Consider the following 17,895-nt stretch of genomic DNA (forward strand, 5'->3'; position numbering starts at 1 on the left):
GAAGAAAGGAAACTCACTCTTTATTTCGAAACGCAATGACATCTCAAAACGCTAAAATTCATTATGTTTTCATTCAAGCGAGCACTTTAATAATTAATCGAGAAAATATTTTTAATTACAAAGAATTAGAATTGAAAAAATATGGATCCTATCGAATCCAAAAATCAGCAATATTATAGACACAGATATCCTGACAAATATGATAATAAAGGTTTTATTATTTTATTTAAAAAATTTTCTTCAATTGTATAATTTGCAGTCAATATTTAAATAATTGTTAAATCATTATTTTTTTTGGTATTTAAATATTTGATTATATTATTTTAATTCCATCAAAGAAACTCGTAAAAATGGAATAAGACAGGTGAGAAATTTGCACAATTATATATATATATATATATATATATATATATATATATATATATATAAATAATTTATTAAATCTTCTAAATAAAATTTACTATTGATTTAACAATTGCATTATTGTTATAATTATGAGAATTGTGGAACTTTAAAATTATTTAAATATAAATTATAAAACTCATACTTTATATTTCATTAAAGTATCCTTTCTTACAAACAGGATGCAGACATATCGCAAGATGTAGAGCAAAATCAACACTCATGGTTTCAAAGAACACATGAAAACAATTTGACTGTCAAAAATCGTTGTCAAACAACACACGAAATACGCTTTCCTGAAAAATTACAGGGTCTTTATAGCACACGGTTTTCTAAAAGTGGTGAAATTATAGTTGCAGGCTTTGGAAGCGGTGCTATTCAGGTAATGATTGTTTAATAATATATGGAGCATGATTAAAATTATTGTGACATTATAAGAGTTTTTAACAAGGCTCTGTAATATAAATATAAATTTAACGTATAAGACGGGCAACAAGAGCCAAATCGCGGATGACAATGCGTTATCCTAACGAAACTAAATAATTTTCCGTTGCACCGGTATTTAATTCTAACGGAAAATTATTTAGTTTCGTTAGGATAACGCATTGTCATCCGCGATTTGGCTCTTGTTGCCCGTCTTATACGTTAAAATTATTGTGACATTATTTTTTATGTAATATTTTATAGATGCGGAATGGTGGGACCTGTGAATTAATAACAACGCTTAAATCTGGTCTGGAAATTTCAATGCCAGTTATGTGTTGCAGATTTAATCCAGTAAATGAAGAAATATTCTATGCTTCCAGTGCCTGTGGAAGTATTTTCATGTGCAACACACACACTAAAGAGTTTTCTAGATTTATTTTTGGTAGATGAATTATAATTATTAATTACATTAGATTATTTTAACATTATTTTTTAATTTAAATTTGTCTATGCAGAACTAAAAAATGAGGTGAATACGATAGATGTAAGCCCCACAGGAGATTACTTAGTCTCTGGTGGTAAAGATGCAACTGTTCGTCTTTATGATACACGAAATACTAAAGTTAATATTATTAAATATTTATCGTTAATTCTAATTAAAAATTCTAATTAAAATTCAATTATTTGCATATTTCTACAAAATTTTTATTGAAATATAGAATACATAAAAATTATTTTATTTCTATAGAAAATACATATAAACAATATTTCAATGTAAATTTATTTTAGCTGATATTAGATTATAAAAAAGATGAAGATTTGATAGAAAGTAAAGCTATAAACTTTCATCAAATGAGGATATTTGCTTCAAGATTTCACAATAAATATCCTAATCTAATTATCACTGGTGGATGGGATAATACTGTTAGAGTAAATTACATATATATATAAAATTATACATATATATATATATATATATATATATATATATATAATTGAAAATATTTTTTTAAACATATGTTAAGAAATATTTCATATTATATAATATTTCTTTTTCTACATAAGACAATAATATTGCAAATAGATAAAATATTTATTAACATTAAATTAAACAGTTTTTTTTAGATAAAACAAATTGAAAGAAGATTTTTCTTCCAGATTTGGGATATTAGAGTTCCAACTGGTTCGATAAGAGTTATCAAAGGTCCTCATATATGCGGTGATGCCATTGACATATGTGTAAGAATTTTTTTATTACACATGAATAAATTAATATTTATATTTGTATAATTATTGAAAAAGCTTTATGTTATATAAATGAACTTTTTCTATATTTCTCATTTACTAGGAGACGCACATCCTTACAGGCTCTTGGATAGTGCGTGATAGTCTACAAATATGGGATTTGATGAGTGCAAAACTTATCGAAATGATAAATCCACAAGACAGAGTTTCAACTTTGAACGGTGAATTTCTTTATGCAGTGCAATATCTTGATGGCGATCCTTATGGTGATCTTATCCTGACTGGAGGCTCTGGTACTGGTGCACTTGAAGTGATTAATTTAAGGGAAAAGAAGGTTTGAGAGATTCCTGATATTATGAAATAGATTTAGATTACAAAAAAAAAAACACAAACAAAACAGAAAATTATTTATACATTGCTATATATAATAAATGTCTTTAATTAATGTTTTAAAAAGGTAAAAATGACAATTTTTCACTTTACTTTCATTTTTAATAGGTAATGGGAAGTATCAGTGTAAACAAGCCGATTTTCACCATAGATAGCTATCAAACTACAATAATATTCGGTGGTATAGAATCTATGTTAAAACGTGCAAATTATAATTAATAGACTATTTTACTGTTTGTGTGATCAAGTTATTGAATCTCTTATTAAATAATATAATCTAAAATATATTATTTCTTTGCATGTAAAATGCTACAAAAATGCATATTTATAATTACTATTGAAGCATAAATAGTAGTTAAGATACTGTTTCTAAATTGAATAATTCCAAAATTATAAATTTTGCAAAATTTATGGGTATAGTTTTTAATTTGAAATTTCGCGCTTGTTTGAAGTGTTACAGGGGGTGCACATTTTACAAATAACAAAAGTACTAGATTCTCAAATCTGATTGGGATTGGCTGCATTGCATCTGTAGGATGTGAAAAAATTGGGAAAAATGGACGCCGAGAGTGAATACATTAGTTTTGTCTAAACTTTATCTTATAATTAGCAGCGCAAAATGGGTAATCAATTAGTGGGCATCGCCCCCAGCCAAATATTTCCAGTAGAACACTATTTGACGGATCATAGCGATTTATTGTTCGACGTAAAGTAAGTACACTTAATCCAATCACTTCTACTTTACATATGCATATATATTTTACTAGTAGAATACGTGAACAATAATTGTCAAATCGTTGAAGCGATCTGTCTTATGATAAAATCAGCTCATTGATTATAAAATCATTACGTAAAAATAATTCAAGGTACTGATAATAATATTACGAACAATATCAAACATATTTTACTATTTGTTGACAATCCTTCATTGTATTTCACATGGTTTCTTGTATGATTTACATTATACATTATGTATTATAATTGAGATGCCGCATATGTAGAGAAATTTTGAGGAAATATTCTTAATAACAATATAAAATTATGAGATGGTATTGAGTAATATTTTATAATTTTATAGTATTGATTAAAGCTCCAGCTGCTGATTACAAAATTCTTTATCATTTATAGCTTAGGAAGTACTAGATTTTTCAAAGTGGCTCGAGCTCGCAGCCAGGAAGGCCTGATAGTTGTAAAAGTGTTTGCAATTCATGACCCAACATTGCTATTATCTACCTATAAGGACAAGCTAGAGGAGATTAGATCAAAGTTAGCCTCAGCTGTCAACTGCCTACCATTTCAACGAATGATTGTGAGTATTATAACAACTACACTAAATATAGTAGCTTCTTTAGAAATTAAAATTAATTGTATGTTTGGATCAGCTTACAGAAAAAGCAGGCTCAATAATGCGGGAATATGTTAAATATTCCCTTTATGACAGAATCAGCACTAGACCATTTTTAACAAGCGTTGAAAAAAAGTGGATTATTTTTCAAGTATTGTATGCTCTTCATCAAGCTCATAAGGTATGAAATATATATTAAGCATTTAAAAGAAGATAACTTATATATATATATATACACATATATGAACAATAGCTTATAAGAAATAAACATTTTCTAAAGCTATTCTATAAATTTATTGTTTATTATTAGTGTTATTTTGAGATTTATTTATTCTAATAAAAATATTTTCATTAGAATTTTTAAGAATTAAAAAAATATTTTATTTTCTCATATATATATAGTTTGGAGTTTGTCACGGTGACATAAAATTGGAAAACATTATGATAACCAGCTGGAACTGGGTATTACTCACAGATTTTGCAAGTTTTAAACCAACATATTTACCAGAAGATAATCCAGCAGATTTCTCATACTTCTTTGATACTTCCAGAAGAAGGTAAATTTTTTACTAAAGCTTTTATTGAGCTTCATTAAAAATTTTTTTTTTTTTTACTGTAAACATAATCTTTAATATTTTCAGAACTTGTTATATAGCACCTGAACGATTTGTGAAAACATTATCTTCAGAATTAAGCAATACCTTGTTATTGCCAGAACAAGAAGTAAAAACAGGCGATCTGCATCCCATGATGGATATTTTTTCTGCAGGCTGTGCTTTAACAGAATTATATAATGAAGGACATCCACCATTCGATTTTTCACAACTCTTAGGTATATATTATTTAATTTAATTGATAGGAGAGTAGTTTTAGAAGTACTATTTATCTCTTTAATATTTAAATTGAAAAAAAACTTTATTTTTCTTAATATATCTACATCAATTAAATATATTTATGTATTTTACTGTATTAAAAATTTTTTTCTTTTTCTTATTTTTCGAATTACGATTAAAACATTTATGAAATATAAGAAATATAACAGAAAAGCCAGTCTTGTGCAGTAAGTGTAAAAAATGTTACTAATTATCAAAATTATATTGAAATAGCATACAGGAACAATGAATATTCAGTAAACAAACACTTGGATAGTATAGACGACCCAGGAATACGAGAGTTGCTTGCCTCGATGCTCGAAAGAAATCCAGTAAACAGGAAGAGTGCTGAAATTTATCTGGCTCAAGCTCGCGGTATCATATTTCCGGAGTATTTTTATTCCTTTCTACAGTCTTATATGCTCATTTTTTCCGCTGCTCCAATTTTATCACCAGACGAAAAAATAACTAGATTAAAGAAGGACATTGGCAATATTATAAGTATATTAAGGACAGAAGAAAATGAACGAACGAGAATGAGCGGAACGAAATCTGTAGAAACAAAATCTGGCCAATGCGAAAGTAACATGGAATCGATGAAGGACGATTCTGGTCATAGTGAGGAAAATACTATGGTGGAAGTCGACAGTGATCAAAGCTCCGATAAAACCGATTTGAACCAACTCGACATGAAGAGTACAACTCAAGACGTTAGTAGTGAAATTCAAATAGAAGTGGAACCGGAGTTTAAAACATCCATGGACAAACAAACGTGCGACGAAGAATCGCAGAAACCAATTTTGGCCTCGACTGACATTCTAGAAGGACTCGTTATCATAACTCAACTTGTTACATCTTGCATAAGAGGATTACATCATTCTCAATCTAAATTATATAGCTTAGAAATATTATTAGAGCTAGCTGAAAATGTTTCTGATGAAACAATTCTTGATAGAATATTACCTTACATCGTAAGTATTAATATATTATTTAGAAATTTTTTGAATAGAAATATATTAAAATAAATATTATTTGTTAATTTATATTTATTAACTAAGAAATTCCTTAATATTAAATGAATTAATTACTGTATGTTTTTCATATTATTTTTAATTAATATATTCTTATAATCTTTCTTTTGCAGTTCCATCTGGTTCACGATCCAGCACCGCGAGTAAGAGTATCGGCGATACATACTCTAACAAAATGTTTACATCTTGTGAAATCGATACCACCTTCGGACGTAAACATATTCCCCGAATACATTCTGCCAGGTTTAGCACATATAACTCAAGATGAGGCAGTTATTGTTAGGGCAGCTTATGCGGAAAATATTGCACACTTGGCGCATATCGCTTTACGTTATTTAGAAAATGCTCATCTATCTAACTTGAACAACAAAGAGGGACCAAAGCCTAGTTATGATAGTGAACTGCAAACCTTGCATGAAATGGTACAGATATATTTTTCGTATCATTTTTATCAATAAAGTAACACAATAGTATAATTCATGGAATTTTTATTATTAGAATCGTCTGAAACATATATAATCAAATTGATTTATCTTAATAATGTTTTCTATATTTTTATTTTTAGGTCCAACAATCAGTTTCGATGCTGTTAACAGACCCCCAAAATTTAGTGAAACAGACTTTAATGGAGAGTGGAATAAATAAATTGTGTGTATTTTTTGGTAAACAAAAGGCAAACGATATTTTGCTTAGTCATGTTATCACATTTTTAAACGACAAGGAGGATAAGGAATTGAGAAGTTCCTTTTTTGAATGCATAGTGGGTGTGGCTGCATATGTGGGTTGGCACAGTAGCCCCATATTAATGCCACTTCTGCAGCAAGGTCTATCTGATCCTGAAGAATTTGTAACCACAAAGGCCATAAATGCTATGGCAACACTTACAGAATTAGGTCTGCTACATAAATCTGCTCTCTACCAACTATTATCAGAAACTATGGTTTTTCTGGTATGTTCAATTATTGTATTACTGTATTATTATGTAATAGATTTGATAAATAATTGATTTGATTTATATTTTGATTATACTTTTTTCTAATAAGATTTTATTTCTTTAATAGATATTTTTTTAAAGAATTTTTTAGTAGCATTTTAAGTTCAAATTTTAAAAAATTCAAGTTTAGATTTGTAAAAGAATTTGATTGAAAAAAATTTTAATTGAAAACATCTTTGCATATTGGCACGATTAATTTATACATACAGTTTTTGTAGGTCCACCCAAATTTGTGGATACGTCATGCAACCGTTGGCTTTATATCAGCAGCAGCGAGAACTCTAAATGTGGTGGACGTTCAGTGTAAAGTTCAGACAATGCTTCAACCGTACTTAAAACATTCATTGATTCAAATAGAAAAAGAGATTTTATTGTTGGAAGCTCTTGTTCCTCCTATATCCAGAATAGTATACGACTCTGTGGTAAAATATAACGACGTGGAAGAGTTGTTTCAAGTACTTGAACAAAGACAGGCAGCCAGAGCGAAAGCTGTGATGGGTGTTGTGCCACCACAATATAATGATATGAGTACCTCTTTACGAAATGTAAGTAATATTGATTAGCGTATATACTTAAAATAATATTGAAGAAAGCCATATTATTACATAATAAATTATTATATAATAAAATATTGAAATAAAGATATAAACAGATGTGCGTTGTATGTTTATTATATTGTATGCATGCCTTGAAAGAAATAAGAAAGAAATTAGAATAAAATTATAAATTATTTTTCAATAGCACTTATTACTGTGTATTAAAAAAATCACAAGTATATCTTTTTTTAGCTTTTTAGGCGACTGAGTTCGGAGTCGATGACGGAGGCAGTTGAGAATCAATTATTAATCATGAAACCACACTTGATGAAAATCAACAAATATCGTTCAGCAGACACGAAGCAAAATGCTATAAAGCCTGTGGATGGCAAGCTGGAACTAAGTCCAGTGAAGGACAGGATAAGACATCATGTTGTCATGTTGTACTCCGATACGAAAGGAGATCTGACCTTGCCACCCTTCAAGAGATTAGATCGAAGAACATCGGACACTGTTGGCACATATGCAACGATGAATCAGGAATGGCGCACGATGTTTGCAGCTCAAGACAATGTCCAGGTAACAAAGTTAATATCGATAATTATTTATTTTTTATATTTTTCTATGCTAATTATAATAATTATTATTTTGTTGTGTGTACGATAGCATGCTATTGTTAAAATGTCAGACATGACTGGAAGCAGTGGTAGTCCTAGTCAGAGCATACATAGTGGAGATATTCATTTATCCCCTCACCATTGTCTGTCAGAGATGACCAGCATTAATTCTCTTATGAACGACCATTCGCTCCATGAACGGTCCTACATACAATGTAAGTGAAATTAATGAAAATATTAAGGTAATATCGATTTGTTTGAGGATGCTTTTGAGGATAAGATATATTATTTATATATATTTTATAAGATATATATATATATATATATATTTTTATAAGATATTTTTTGTAAGTTATATTTTATAAGATATATTTGTTTCAATATAGAAAAATATATTGAATGAGAAACATTGATAATTTTGCAGATAGATGCGCACCATGTCGATTAGAAGTACGGCAATTAACGTGTCGAAAGCAGGAACAACATCCGGCAATATTAAAGGCGAAGCGTTGGGCTAATAACTTCTGTGAACCCGGTAAATAAAAGATATAGTTTTTATATTATTTATTTATTTTTATTACGATATGATTTATTATTTGTTATCGATGTTGCTTAAAAGGTTCCACATCGATGCCGAAAGATTGGAGACCCCGGGGAATTCCGGTCGCGCATCTTCACGAGCATCGAGCCGCGGTGAATAGATTGGTTCCGATACCGGATACCAGTTTATTTGCAAGTAATTCTTCCGACGGATGTATTAAAATTTGGGACGCCAGTAAAATGGAAGGACGAAATATCGCTAATCGTTCTAGGTACACACTTTCTTTTCTAAATCGTATAAAAACACATTGCGTTTTTTTTCACGCTTCATAATTATATTATTTTCTCAAATTTAAAATGATACACTTTCTGATGTATGTTTTAAATAGGCAAACGTACATGCACAGAGGAGGTCCACTGGTGGGCTTAACCGTATGCGATCAAGGACAATCTTTAGCTAGTTCTGCGAGTACGTCTGGAACTGTATTCGTACTACGGATTGAACCAAATTCTAGTAAAATGAGTCTAATTGGCACTCGTCAATTAGATCTTCAGGTGAGATATTTCTGTAATAATAATATAAACGTTCGATAGACAGAAGTGTTTAAAAAAAAATATTGTTTACGATTGATTTAACAGGAAGAAGGATGTGCTGTTGATCTTCAGTATTTAGATTGCGGTTCGCAATCAGTTCTCGTGTATGCTTCGTTATATGGATCGCTGGTAGGCTGGGACTTGCGATGCCCGGGGACAACGTGGCGTTTGGAGAACGATTTGAAACACGGAGTCATCACGTCGTTTTGCGTAAATAGTCATCAGCAATGGTTGACTCTCGGTACGAGTTCGGGTATTCATACTTGTTGGGACTTGAGATTTCAACTGCCGATAACGAGTATTAAGCATCCAACAGGTAGATTATTTATATTGATTATTTCTGTGTAAAAGTAATGTAGTTTAGTACATCTATCATTGTTTCTAATATTATTAACATATTTCTTTTAGGTGCCAGAGTACGGAAGGTTATTACGCATCCAACGGAACATTCGTGGATAATCTCGGCTGTACAAAGTAACAATGAGATCTCTATGTGGAATTTGGAGACTGATCATCGACAAATGGTACTCTGGGCATCTAGTGCCCCTCCGTTGAGTCGCACTCCGGTCGGTCATAGTGTATGTGCCATGTACGCTGGATGTATCGATTGCTCAGGCTTCCTCTTGGCCGGTGGTACCGATATGCGATTACGTTTCTGGGATTTCAACAGGCCAACCGCATCTTATGTCGCTCTGCCTGCTGCTAACGATGTTCTCACGCCAAATTCATTAGCATATGAGTCAGTGATCAATAAAATATAAAATTTTTATTTTATATACATTGTATTACTCCACGATAATGTATCATGATATCATTTCTCTGTTTATAGTTTACGTTTAATAGACGGAACGAACGTTGTGCAAGAAGTATTGGTAGACGATGAGTCTAATCCGTCATCCGGAAGTGATGCGAGAGGAAGAAATATAGAAGAGAGCGGCCCCGAGACTCCACCTTCAGGACAACATGACACAATTTCTGCTGTGACTATGTCGAATATGTGCATTCTCACTGGGAGCACGGACGGCCTAATACAAGTTTGGAAATGATTGTTTTTCCAATGCTCCATAACTCGATTCCAAAGTTCCTCGCTCGGACGACAAAAGATTTTTTTAACAGTGCAATTGTGGATTTGTAAAAAAACGAAATCATTGTGATTCAAGTAAGGAATAAGTTGTTCTTGAAAATAATCCAATAGGTGAATTGGTCAGCAATGTGAATTGTCTGAATAATTATAGTATAATTCATTTAATGACAGTCGGAGGAATCGTGATAAAACAGCATGGATATGCCACAATATTTTTTATTTTGGCAAAAAATTAGTAATATATTTTTAACAATTTTGTAATTGTTGTTAACATCAGGACTCGTTGCAGATTATGGTGATATCACATTCACTGTGTTCAAATTAACTCTACCAATTACATCTATTTGTTTGGTTTTAAATAATTTTTTTTTTCAGAGAAAATAAAATTTCTTAATAAAATTTTATAGATAAATTACATACAAGTAAGAGAAACATAATTTACAATTATATTTCAATTTAAATTTTTATATTTTACATGATTCAGTTTACTCTTGGATAATGTTAGAATGATTTTTATTGTTTTCTTAAATCATTTATATAATATCAATGTACATACGATGTTGCCGTGCTGTACTAATTCTGTGATTCTCTCTTTGGACTGTATATAGAACATGTAATATACATGATATTTAAGATTACCAGTGATTATAATTGTACTGTAAAAGTGCATTTAAAAAAAATCGAAGGTAAAAATTTACATTATATTATAAATTCACATTATACTATAATAATGTATAATAGTGTATATAATTTATTTTTGTACGTAAAAGACAGAGAAAAAGATAGCTTGGAATATTATTAATATATTAGATTGATGTAATGGATTTAGAATGTCTATATTACACAAATTGACAAACAAATCCTCGGATAAGTTGCTTTTAAATTAGCAGATACTTGATAAGTCCATATGCACACCTTAAATTTAACATTAAAAGATATTGTGCTAGTGCAAATTGATTTTGCAGCATAATCAATGCTCTTTTATTATAAAATGTTTAAAACATTAATTCATAAATTGTATTTTCACATATTGCTCAATTTTTTATTCTGACGTTTGTAGTGCGCTTTTTTCTCTTTTTAATTCAACACAAGTATGAATGCAGACTAAGAAACGAAGTATAATAAGATTTCTGTACGAAGATGCAAGACAATTGTTTCCTCGCTTCATACTTTACATGCTGAACACGTTACAGTAAGTAACTATGTGTAATTGCGTCAATATATTTATGTATACTATTTTGCATTATCACACACACATAAACAAATACACATATAAACATACCGACTGAAATACTCATAATCACTGGATGTATATTGTCCAAAATGATATAGGTTGTTATAATAAATCATATTTTTAACGCATGCTACGAGTTCTTGTTTGGCACGACAGATTGGAAGTTTGATCGAAAGTTTCTTTTACCAGGGACAAACAGGTGCGGCAGGATAAGGCACGCGTCCTGGAAATGCATATGAATCGGGATTTATCGTCCTGCAGATCTGCTTCCAACGTTCTTTACCGCCTCTGCCTTGACGATATTGTTGATACGAAGCATCTTCTCCGTTTGGATAGTATCCGGTATTTTGATTGTCGTATGAGGATTGTCGAGGAAACCATAAATCGAGCCAAGGTACGCAACAAGAGGAACTGACTAATAATAACAGTAGAAAGATTAGCTTCATTTTAATTGCATCGCTTGGAATTTTGATGGTTTTTATAATAATCTTTCTGTGATGAGATCTGAAAGGAGAGAAGGAAGATTATTTTCTCCGTCCTTGTATTTTAAACACTTTAAACAAATTTTTATATTATTTAATTATTTATATATATTTAGTATTCTATTTTTTTTATTTTCTAAAACAAAATTTTAAAATAAGATCTGAAAGATTTTAATTGTCTCTTAAATTTGATATTTTGTGGATTCTCTCTTAGCTATTTCTAGAAAAATATAATCTAGATTTTGATGTATTCAAATAATTCGAAATAAATTTGTATTAAAATGAAATTCTCGTAAAATCATATAAAAAAAGATTATTATTCATTTATAGTTTCTCAAGATTGACTTGATTTCTCATTAAAACAACTATTTTCTTTACAATTATTCTGATCTGTAATATTTACAATAGTACAATGCCTATAATAGCATTAAACAAAAAATGAAAATTTCGTTAATTATAATTAATGTCTGCTAATTTTAGCATTTGTAACAAACACATGTAGCATAGAAGTAGACGAAATAGGAACAAAATATTTACGCACCGAAAGATCGTATAATGAAAATGCGTTGCGTCACGGATTCGACGCGTTTTCTTATTGTGACTTTCAAATTTCACACTTTCTGAATCGTCGTAACACACAATGTGACATTTTTCTCAGATACTCCAATGTTTTCAATGCTGGATTGTAATACGTAGTATTTAGTCTTTATTATGTAATCTTCCGATTATGTACAATTTAAAAAATGATAAAGTAGTACAATTCTGCGAATTAATGTACCAAAATGCGTATGGATAATCGACTTCTGTCTGCTTAATCACGCGAAGAGTTGTAACAAGTTTACTACTGCAATGAAGAGATACTGTATGCTTACTGCTGTTTTATATAGCATCTCAACTTACCGCCCTACCGCTCAGAAAAATCGCTTCGGCTAATGATGAATTCATTTCGCCTTTTGATGAAGAATCCGCATACATCTTCGATCAGTAAAAAATATATATATAATAGTCTACGATTATTTATATATTATCTATATGAATATTTTAATTATAATATGATTTATATTGAATTACTTATATGAAATATTATATGAATATTTATTTATATTATGCTTAATGAGCTAAAAAGCATAAAATACAAAATATCTTATGTTTTCTCTCTCTTAAATCTTTTTTATGAAGTGTAGTGTATAATTTTTTATCTATAGGTGTATAATATGTAATTGTAAATCCTCTGTCAAAGATCTAGTTTATCTAAAAAATCTAGATATAATTTAGTTCACAATCGATATTTCATACATTGTACAGGTATATTATCGTTGATTCTTTTTAGAGACATTTTATTATTTTATAGATACTTTGTGAGTGTATTTGATATTTTAAAAGTATATCTTTTTTTATCTATTTCTATAATATATTTTTTACGATTTATAAGTTTAAATTATATCAGATAAATTCTAGATCTTCCATTCTTTTTTTTGCGATGCGATTCTGAAGAAACGATGACTTAGAGAGATTACAAGAGATCTAGTAAATTCAATTTTTATTTCCTCGATTTAGAATTCTGCACGTGATAATAAAATGACGCACGTGTTTGCGCGTTTTTGAACTTGGGGAAGGCCCCTTTCCATTGTCTATACCGATTTATATGCAACATTCGTAGCGCTTATTTGTTCTCTCGTTCATATTCTGCGCACATAAGAATATCGTTCGCAGAAAATACAGAATGAGATAAATGTGACTAAAAGGCTGATTCTATATAATAATCACTCATTTGTCTGGCATGTCTTGAAAATGCCACCATTGCACCTTGTGATAATAGCATTTTCACCTATTGCCTTGCAAAAATTTATATTTGTCAATCTGGTCAATCATTTGTTTGCAAACAAATGCATCTGATTATATTGTAATCGTTATTAGATAACATACAATTCCTCGATTAACATATGGAATGTTTAATTTATAAGTCACACTTCCCGCTCGAGTTTGTGTGTGTATATGTGTGTATATTCGCGAATCCAATATTCTGCATGAAATAATATAATAATATTAATAATATAATATAATGTAAATATATTAGAATATGAATATATTTATTATAATATGAATTTATTATACAATATAAAATAATATAATAATTTTCCATAATATTGTCAGTATGTTGTTGCGTGTCGTGATGCGTGCATTCGATTATAAAATGCATTCGTAATGTATGCGTTTCCTAGATGAGATTGCGAGAGAAAAAAATTGCGTGACCTATATTATAATATATGTATGTACAATTCGCGCAAGATGCGATTCTTGCGAGTTGTGCAATTTTCATCGTCGCGTCTGTCTTTTTCGCGCGCTAGCAAACTTGATTGGGAGTTGCTCTACATTCGAATATTATGTCAAGGACGTTGTTTGTGAAGATATTAATGGATTATCTTGCCCGCAAACTTGACATACTTTTCGTGCTATGAAACCAATCGCACAAATGGCATAAATTGCCCTTTACTCCTTAAATTCTCTGATATGTATATATATTTTTTAAGATATTTTTAGATAAGATACCTATTAGCAGACATTTATGCATCGCATTTTTGTATCATTTTTACTTGGTATTGTCTAAATTACACTTAACATCTTGACAATACATAAAATTTAAATATTAAATATTTGAACAAAGAGAAGATTTTAGATTTAAAAATTAAATTTACAGAAGTTTGATAAAATGATTATTAGCAATTATGTTAATTGTTGCAATAATTTCTGATCTAATATAATATGATTTTTTTTCCAGTTCGTAATCCTACTTAGAAGGAAAGAAATGTTATCTTTCTCAATCAGCATTAATACATATCAGCATCCCATGAAGTGTATCTTACTACAGTCATCAAGCTTCTTTCCCATTGATTATTCATCATTTTATCATCTGTGCAATCTCCTGACCTTATTCACATTACAGGTAATTTTATAAAAAACTGTTTATAAGATATTGGCAATGCAATTAATTTTTAATTACATATAATAATATTGGGTTGTATTACGTATAATAAAAAAAAGATTGATTTAAGTATAAGTAAATAACTCGTGTCATCTTGACAAGTAACTCATTGGAAATAATGAAGCTTTTATTATCGAAATTAATTCACAAATTGCAAATAACAATCATTTCACACAACTTATGTACGTTCGACGAATTATGAATATTTTTTGGAAGTTCCCGGATTACGTAATCATAAGTTATCAACTCAATTTGTTCTGCAATTTCCTATTATCGTAACAGTTTCCAGTCCATCTAACTATTAATAGCATTTGGCAGAGAAACGCAATTTTATACGGAAAGGCTCGTAATAGACGATTTTTTAAGGTTTAGTTCGTTTTGCGAAATTTAATTATATAGCTTACTTATAATTATTTGTATTAATAAATCACAATGATAATATAACTATATTTTAAATCAATTTATTTTTTTTGTTAGATCAAAAAGTTGAAAATGTCCGGATGATGTCCAGTGCGCCTAAAGATCATCCAGACACCGCTCTTGCGTCGCTTCTCGTCGAGATTTGCAGATATGCCAAGCTAAATCGTCTAAATATTTTGGCTACTGCAGACTTCATCGTCAAAACTGCTTGGTACAGCTGGCTGCAGCAGTCAGTTTTGCTTCGTTCGTAAAAAGCATCGATCGTCGAGTCGTTTCGTTGTGTATCTCTTCGAATTCTTTCAAATGTCAAATTTAAACAATGTCGACGATAAAGACAACTATCAGTCTCTTCGCCGATCAAGCTTATCGATAAAAATGCAACGTAGTCTAAGGAAAGTGAGAAAAAGTATCCAAAAAATTACTGGTACGTTAATCTCTTTTTCTAATGGCACAACAATTGCTACGAATTAAATTAGATTCTAGAAATATAATAATGTAAAAGATTAGCTTAAGAGTACTTTGGTAATTTTTTTTAATTTGGTTTTTAATTTTGTAATAACTGAATAACTGCGTATAACAATTATTAATATATCTACTCTTGAAAATTTGTAAGAAAAAGAGAAAAGAATGTTAAATGCATAGCGAAGTTAAATTTCTATTAATTTTCCAATGGTTTAAAAATTATCATTATACATTTAATTATTTTTTTATAGAGAGTATTCTGGAAGATGATAAGCATTCGTTGTACATCTTTCCCGAGCAACTATCAATTCTAACTTGGCGCACCGGTTTCTCCAAAGATGAAATTCGCAAGTTGTATCATTCCTTCAAACAATTGTGTCCCAGGGGATGTGCGATGACTGGCGATTTGAAATCCGCGTACACCAAGTTGTTCCCGTTAGGCGATCCAGCCAAGTACGCGCAAATCGTGTTCAACAGTTTCGACAAGGATGGTGATGGTATTGTTAACTTCAGTGATCTTCTCAGAGTTATGACATTGATTATCAACGGTAATATGGATCAAAAACTTTCCTGGATATTCGAGTAAGGATCTATTTCGCCTTTTTATTTCTTATTTTAACATTAATTTGATATTAATAACGAGTTCCCACAATCGTGAAGATTAAGAGAAAGATACATTATTGTCTATTCCATAATATATTCGTTACACAAATCATGGAAGAATTAATTAATTTATTATTAAATTTTTTGACTTATTTAGAATTAATTTTTATCAACTAAAGACATTTTTTTCTATAGTTAGATAGTCTCGAAAGTAGTGGAGATGACGGACGCAACGCGAAATCTCTTTGGATTTACTGTTTATCAGGTTGTACGATCTGAATGGGGACGGTTGCATTACAAGACAAGAAATGCTAATCATAATATCTGCGATTTACGAGATGGTGCAGGACGCACAGAATGTTGCCCAGTCCATAGTTGACAGCCAAGTGGACAGATTCTTCGAAAAAATGGATGCGAATAGAGATGGTGTAGTCTCCAGAGAAGAATTCATGAGCGGTTGTAAAAATGTACGGAAATATGTCATATTTTATGTTATAAGAATGCCGTATATAATTTGAGTTTAACATCAGAAGGACATTCGAATAAAAGTTTGAAGAGCATCTTTTTTATATATTAAATATAGTGAAACGTTTTTTTATAAGACATATTATTATAATTTTAATATTAATCAAAAATGTAACAGATATAACTTACACAATTGTTTTGTCAGACCTTTTGATGTTAAAGTTCAGCACAAATTAGTAGGTTTTACTTTAATAATAGCGAAAATGAAAATATATGTATACGAGAAACAAGTATCATAAATTTTTATTTTTACAGGATACTATTATATACAACCAGTTATTTTTATTTAATAAAATTTGGTAAATTAAAACGATTTTAAGAGATTAAACGATCGAATAATTTATTCATGTGTAAAATAATTGAAAAATTTATGAAAAAGTAAATTATTCTTTCTTCTTGCTTATAAAATAATGATTATTCGATTTTAAAAAATTTCTTTTCTTGTGGTATCGCTTATGAATATATGAAAGTATAAAATACATAAATAGGATATTAGATTGAATTTATATTAAAAAAAAAACGAATAACTTTTTCGAGCGAGATAAATTACTCATTAGTCTTTTATTTTATCTCATTTAAAGTTGAATTTATAAAATAGTATATTAAAATTTGTAGTATATTAAATTTATATGTTCATTATTTATTATAATTAAATATCGTTATTGTTGAAATTTTAAAAATTACGCATAAAAATCGATTATACATTCCACTTGACGCTACAAATACTTCGTTTGTTTAACCAATCAGAACGCAGGAAGTTTAGCGCCTTCTATTCTGATTGGTCGAACATGCTATGCGCGCTTTTGCAGCAACTTCATATTTCTCTTTCACGCGGGATCGTCGTGGCGTAAAGAAGTCCAGGCATAGAGCTCCGATAATATCCGCAAAAATAAGCCAACAAAGAGGTAATCGAACCAAATTAACGCAATTATTCGCAATAGTATTGTCTTCTGAATAAACTGTGAGATTATTGCATAATTTTATTGGTTATTGAAGCGAAATTTCAAGTGACAAAAATCGAGCGACTTTTTCGGCAGAGATAATTGAGCCATTTTAGATCCTTTCCTATCGATCTTTCATGTGTTGTATATTTAGAATCGAGTTTATAAA

The 17,895-nt window shown here is 29.9% G+C and overlaps 4 protein-coding genes and 1 long non-coding RNA gene across 9 annotated transcripts; 4 read left to right on the forward strand and 1 right to left on the reverse strand.

The window, feature by feature from the left end:
• Window positions 1–6: 6 nt before the first annotated feature.
• Window positions 7–2,964, forward strand: LOC114935974 (uncharacterized). 4 transcript variants are annotated; one of them, XM_085489125.1, is made up of 9 exons: window positions 7–211; window positions 339–364; window positions 584–784; window positions 1,090–1,270; window positions 1,344–1,450; window positions 1,618–1,758; window positions 1,987–2,067; window positions 2,177–2,407; window positions 2,916–2,964. In XM_085489125.1, the coding sequence occupies exons 1-9, from the start codon at window positions 142–144 to the stop codon at window positions 2,943–2,945; spliced, it is 1,068 nt and encodes a 355-aa protein (XP_085345251.1). In that variant the 5' UTR covers window positions 7–141; the 3' UTR covers window positions 2,946–2,964. The 4 variants fall into 4 exon arrangements, with proteins under 4 accessions (XP_085345251.1, XP_085345250.1, XP_085345253.1 ...); XM_085489124.1 differs by lacking the exon at window positions 2,916–2,964 and adding an exon at window positions 2,572–2,699; XM_085489127.1 differs by lacking the exons at window positions 1,618–1,758; window positions 2,916–2,964 and adding an exon at window positions 2,572–2,699 and having other exon boundaries at window positions 8–211.
• A 47-nt stretch (window positions 2,965–3,011) lies between these two features.
• Window positions 3,012–10,714, forward strand: Vps15 (vacuolar protein sorting 15). Its single transcript, XM_029308922.2, has 17 exons — window positions 3,012–3,174; window positions 3,592–3,772; window positions 3,846–3,989; window positions 4,211–4,365; window positions 4,450–4,640; window positions 4,915–5,651; window positions 5,825–6,133; window positions 6,277–6,660; window positions 6,924–7,250; window positions 7,494–7,820; window positions 7,908–8,073; window positions 8,283–8,393; window positions 8,478–8,670; window positions 8,788–8,953; window positions 9,038–9,308; window positions 9,401–9,731; window positions 9,822–10,714. The coding sequence occupies exons 1-17, from the start codon at window positions 3,083–3,085 to the stop codon at window positions 10,036–10,038; spliced, it is 4,302 nt and encodes a 1,433-aa protein (XP_029164755.2). The 5' UTR covers window positions 3,012–3,082; the 3' UTR covers window positions 10,039–10,714.
• LOC114935978 (uncharacterized) lies at window positions 10,573–12,758 on the reverse strand. The gene is made up of 2 exons (XR_003820611.2): window positions 12,334–12,758; window positions 10,573–11,814 (listed from the first exon to the last, which is right to left on the reverse strand). It is a non-coding gene; the product is annotated as an uncharacterized LOC114935978 (long non-coding RNA).
• On the forward strand, window positions 11,174–12,387 carry LOC146720001 (uncharacterized). The gene is made up of 2 exons (XM_085489130.1): window positions 11,174–11,268; window positions 11,500–12,387. Exons 1-2 carry the CDS (start codon window positions 11,174–11,176, stop codon window positions 11,723–11,725), a joined length of 321 nt encoding a protein of 106 aa, XP_085345256.1. The 3' UTR covers window positions 11,726–12,387.
• On the forward strand, window positions 11,639–17,064 carry LOC114935977 (neurocalcin-delta B-like). Of its 2 annotated transcripts, none has more exons than XM_029308934.2 (5): window positions 11,639–11,704; window positions 14,572–14,736; window positions 15,253–15,619; window positions 15,909–16,239; window positions 16,526–17,064. In XM_029308934.2, exons 3-5 carry the CDS (start codon window positions 15,499–15,501, stop codon window positions 16,776–16,778), a joined length of 705 nt encoding a protein of 234 aa, XP_029164767.2. In that variant the 5' UTR covers window positions 11,639–11,704; window positions 14,572–14,736; window positions 15,253–15,498; the 3' UTR covers window positions 16,779–17,064. The 2 variants fall into 2 exon arrangements, with proteins under 2 accessions (XP_029164767.2, XP_085345255.1); XM_085489129.1 differs by having other exon boundaries at window positions 16,456–16,593.
• Window positions 17,065–17,895: the final 831 nt, after the last annotated feature.

Source organism: Nylanderia fulva, unplaced genomic scaffold (genome assembly GCF_048542155.1).
Source record: "Nylanderia fulva isolate GAGA-0341 unplaced genomic scaffold, ASM4854215v1 Scaffold8, whole genome shotgun sequence".
NCBI classification, from domain to species: domain Eukaryota; kingdom Metazoa; phylum Arthropoda; class Insecta; order Hymenoptera; family Formicidae; genus Nylanderia; species Nylanderia fulva.

Bases quoted from the DNA above. Each gene is read 5' to 3' on its own strand.
- LOC114935974 (XM_085489124.1), top strand. From the start codon at position 142: ATGGATCCTATCGAATCCAAAAATCAGCAATATTATAGACACAGATAT. The intron at 2,068-2,176 runs GTAAGAATTTTT...CTCATTTACTAG, and splicing joins GTGATGCCATTGACATATGT to GAGACGCACATCCTTACAGG. The intron at 2,408-2,571 runs GTTTGAGAGATT...CATTTTTAATAG, and splicing joins TTAATTTAAGGGAAAAGAAG to GTAATGGGAAGTATCAGTGT.
- Vps15 (XM_029308922.2), top strand. From the start codon at position 3,083: ATGGGTAATCAATTAGTGGGCATCGCCCCCAGCCAAATATTTCCAGTA. The intron at 8,394-8,477 runs GTAAATAAAAGA...GTTGCTTAAAAG, and splicing joins TAATAACTTCTGTGAACCCG to GTTCCACATCGATGCCGAAA. The intron at 8,954-9,037 runs GTGAGATATTTC...TTGATTTAACAG, and splicing joins CTCGTCAATTAGATCTTCAG to GAAGAAGGATGTGCTGTTGA.
- LOC146720001 (XM_085489130.1), top strand. From the start codon at position 11,174: ATGCAGACTAAGAAACGAAGTATAATAAGATTTCTGTACGAAGATGCA. The intron at 11,269-11,499 runs GTAAGTAACTAT...TTCTTTTACCAG, and splicing joins TACATGCTGAACACGTTACA to GGACAAACAGGTGCGGCAGG.
- LOC114935977 (XM_029308934.2), top strand. From the start codon at position 15,499: ATGTCAAATTTAAACAATGTCGACGATAAAGACAACTATCAGTCTCTT. The intron at 15,620-15,908 runs GTACGTTAATCT...ATTTTTTTATAG, and splicing joins AAGTATCCAAAAAATTACTG to AGAGTATTCTGGAAGATGAT. The intron at 16,240-16,525 runs GTAAGGATCTAT...ACTGTTTATCAG, and splicing joins AAACTTTCCTGGATATTCGA to GTTGTACGATCTGAATGGGG.